The 3,415-nt window shown below is 40.1% G+C and overlaps 1 protein-coding gene across 1 annotated transcript; it reads left to right on the top strand.

The window, feature by feature from the left end:
- Nucleotides 1–896: 896 nt before the first annotated feature.
- On the top strand, nt 897–2,577 carry LOC109568862 (olfactory receptor 52L1-like). The gene is made up of 2 exons (XM_019974234.2): nt 897–931; nt 1,578–2,577. The coding sequence occupies exons 1-2, from the start codon at nt 897–899 to the stop codon at nt 2,575–2,577; spliced, it is 1,035 nt and encodes a 344-aa protein (XP_019829793.2).
- The last annotated feature ends 838 nt before the right edge of the window (nt 2,578–3,415 follow it).

The raw sequence follows: 3,415 nt of genomic DNA on the forward strand, positions 1-3,415 counted from the left end.
TTAGCCTGTTACATCATGAAGTCTTTGCCAGCCAGATGATAGTTATAAATTTCAATAAGACATGGTCCTTTAGTTGATATAAACCATTAAGACACTGAAAGAATTTCTATGATATATATGAAACAGAAACTTGTGGATGAACAAAGAAAGATAATAAAATAAAATGCCCATAACTCAATCAGTGGCTCAAATATAGTCAGTGAATCCTTTTTAAGAGGCAGAAGACAGTGGACTCTGAAGTTTGAAGAAACAGCAATTCAGATATAGAGCAGGAGAAAGAATACATAAAAAGGCCCATGTTAAATAGGATGGTATACTCATATAATTCCAAAAACGTAAAAATGGTTAAAGTAAACTATACATGTGGGAATATTTTAAGTACAAGTCAAAGTTATACAAAAAGATAGACTTTGAAAACCTTGTATACCAGTCATAAACATAGGTTTTATTTCACAGATTAAATGAACTAAAAAACATTTAACTGTAGGAGTGACATGATGACATCTGCATTTTAGGTGCATTTAAGAACACTTTGGCTTGAGAATAGAGAGTGGATTGAAAGGATAAGTGACAAAAGCAGAGAGATTTAAGGAAACAATCCAGTTTGGAGGAGTAGGGAGTATGACCTAAACATGGACATTGGGGGTTGAGAAAAAGAAGTGGATATAAGAAGGGTTAAAAATCCAGTCAACAGATACTGTGATTATGTAAAAAGGATGAGAGACAGAACTGCGCATGCTCAGTCCCTTGCACTGAGTAATGCCAGAATCTTTCTGTAGCCCACCAGGCTCTTCTGTCCATGGGACTTTGCAGGCAAGAGAGACATAATAAGCAAGGGTAATTTCAAGTTCGTATATTGGGTTGGATAGGTTGACAGTGATGTAATTCACAAAAACATGGCAAAAATGTGGAGCAGATTTAGGAAGAATAGGTAAGTTAATTCAGTCTTGAATATGTTGAGCATGTGGTATAGATATTTAGGAAGCAAGTGGAAAAGTGGATTTGTGTTTCAGAAAGATATTTGACTTAAAAAAGCTGTTTGGAAGTATATAAATTAAAGCATATAAATACTTAAACTCATGTGAGCTCAATCAGAGATAAAGTACAGAATATGGAAGAGAGGAAAGAGTGAACCCTTGGAATCAGCAACATATAACTAATAGGTAGATGGAGAAAGCGGTGGACTGGGGATATGAGAGAAACAGTGGTAGAGTACTAAGTTATGGAATCTGAGGAATACTAATTTAAAAAAATAGCAGGCTGGTTTATAGTGTTGATCAATGCCAAGGGGCAAAAAAAATTCTTCTGTGTAGACACTTGCAGACTAGAAGTAATTGAATGTTTGAGTTTCAACATATCTCTAAAAGCAGCCTACGCTTACGCTTATCCCTAAATGAAACTAGTCTCTCTTAATTAAGATATGTGGATATCTTGCTTTTGCTAAATTATCTGAAGAAAAAGAGATTTTCCTCCTAGTATCTGATTTTATTCCCTTGTGTTACAGTTTAAACTTCTTTCTTCATCTCATGAAGATGGTAGCCAGATCTGGACAATGTGATAATCCATAAAGAATGAAGAAATCATGACTTTGGTTTTTTTGCCTCTTCTCTTTCCAAGCCATTGATGACAACCCTGAGTAATTCCAGCTGGAGGCTGATCGAGCCATCCTTTTTCCTGATCGGCATCCCGGGTTTAGAGGAAAGCCAGCACTGGATAGCACTGCCACTGTGTGTCCTTTACCTCCTTGCCCTACTGGGCAATGTCACCATCCTCTTCACCATCTGGACTGACCCATCCTTGCACCAGCCTATGTACCTCTTTCTGGCCATGCTTTCTGGCACTGACCTGGTTCTGGCTTCCTCCACGGCACCCAAAACCCTTGCAGTGCTCCTGGTTCACGCCCATGAGATTGGGTACACCGTCTGTCTGATCCAGATGTTCTTCATTCACGCGTTCTCTTCGATGGAGTCAGGGGTACTTGTGGCCATGGCTCTGGATCGCTATGTAGCCATCTGTCACCCTCTGCACCATTCTACCATCCTGCATCCCAGGGTCATAGGGCGCATTGGGATGGCAGTGTTGGTGCGGGGGATACTCCTCCTCCTCCCCTTCCCCATCTTGTTGAGGAGACTTGTCTTCTGCCAGGCCACCATCATAGGCCATGCCTACTGTGAACACATGGCTGTGGTAAAACTCTCCTGCTCAGACAGCACAGTGAACCGAGCCTATGGGCTGGCAGTGGCACTGCTTGTGGTTGGTCTAGATGTCCTGGCCATTGGTGTTTCCTATGCCCTCATCCTGCAGGTGGTGCTGAAGGTACCAGGGGGTGAGGCCCGACATAAGGCATTTAGCACATGTGGATCTCATATTTGTGTCATCCTGGTCTTCTATGTGCCTGGAATGTTCTCTTTCCTCACTCACCGCTTTGGCCGGCAGGTGCCCCATCATGTCCATGTTCTTCTGGCCACACTCTACCTCCTGGTGCCACCTGCACTCAATCCTCTGGTCTATGGGGTGAAGACTCAGCAGATCCGCCAGCGAGTACTCAGGGTGTTTGACATAAAAGGACAGATCTGAACACATCCCAATCATTTTCTTCAGAGGTTCTTGCCAGCCATGCTGCCAGGAGCCCATGGTTGGTCTTCTCCACATGGATCAAGTCCATTGTTATCATGAGAAATCTTTCTGGTTATAATAGTCTCATGGCAAAGAACATCATGAACACTTGGCTCCATGGCTGATTGAGATGTGCCTAGAGAGCCTGATTGTGAATATTTCCTCCATCCTTTATTTCCTAATCCAAACATTTCTCTATTCCTGGTGATGGAGGGGTTTGGGGTTAGGAGACACACATGATGGCTCTGGATATGTCATTTTTTCTATCTAATGATTGACTGTGCAACATCTCCTAGAGTGTATATGGAAAGTTCCAGTGTTTGTCCTGTTTTAGTTCTGAGTGTCATTAAAACTTATAAGTGCTATGAGCTTCAGGTCACTAGGCTCCTGTGTAGTAAGAACCTTTTTCAAATCATTTGAGATAGTCACAATGTGAGAAAATACCTTTTCCTGAAATATGGGTGTTATTTATTTAAAACAAACTTATGTGGAGCAGATACTGTGATAGGGAATAATGTGATATCCTTGTATTTAGTGTAGAAACACATGTGAATAGTGACTTTCTTTTTTAAAAGATATGTTGTATTTCAGATTTATTGTGTTTTAATTTACCTATATTTTTCTTTGGATAAAGGAGGAATAAGATAAAGTATTGAATTTATGTATTTTATAAGTATTAATTTAACCAAGCAAAAGTAACCATGTAATTATTTGTATCTTACAACTATAAAATATGCTAGAATATGATGTTGATAAACATAGGTTTATTAGTAAATTTAGAAGCAGTTATGCCAGTGGA

The sequence above is a fragment of the Bos indicus genome, chromosome 15 (assembly GCF_029378745.1).
Source record: "Bos indicus isolate NIAB-ARS_2022 breed Sahiwal x Tharparkar chromosome 15, NIAB-ARS_B.indTharparkar_mat_pri_1.0, whole genome shotgun sequence".
In the NCBI taxonomy this organism is placed as follows: Eukaryota; Metazoa; Chordata; class Mammalia; order Artiodactyla; family Bovidae; genus Bos; species Bos indicus.

Bases quoted from the DNA above. Each gene is read 5' to 3' on its own strand.
- LOC109568862 (XM_019974234.2), top strand. From the start codon at position 897: ATGGCAAAAATGTGGAGCAGATTTAGGAAGAATAG. The intron at 932-1,577 runs GTAAGTTAATTC...TAAAGAATGAAG, and splicing joins AGCAGATTTAGGAAGAATAG to AAATCATGACTTTGGTTTTT.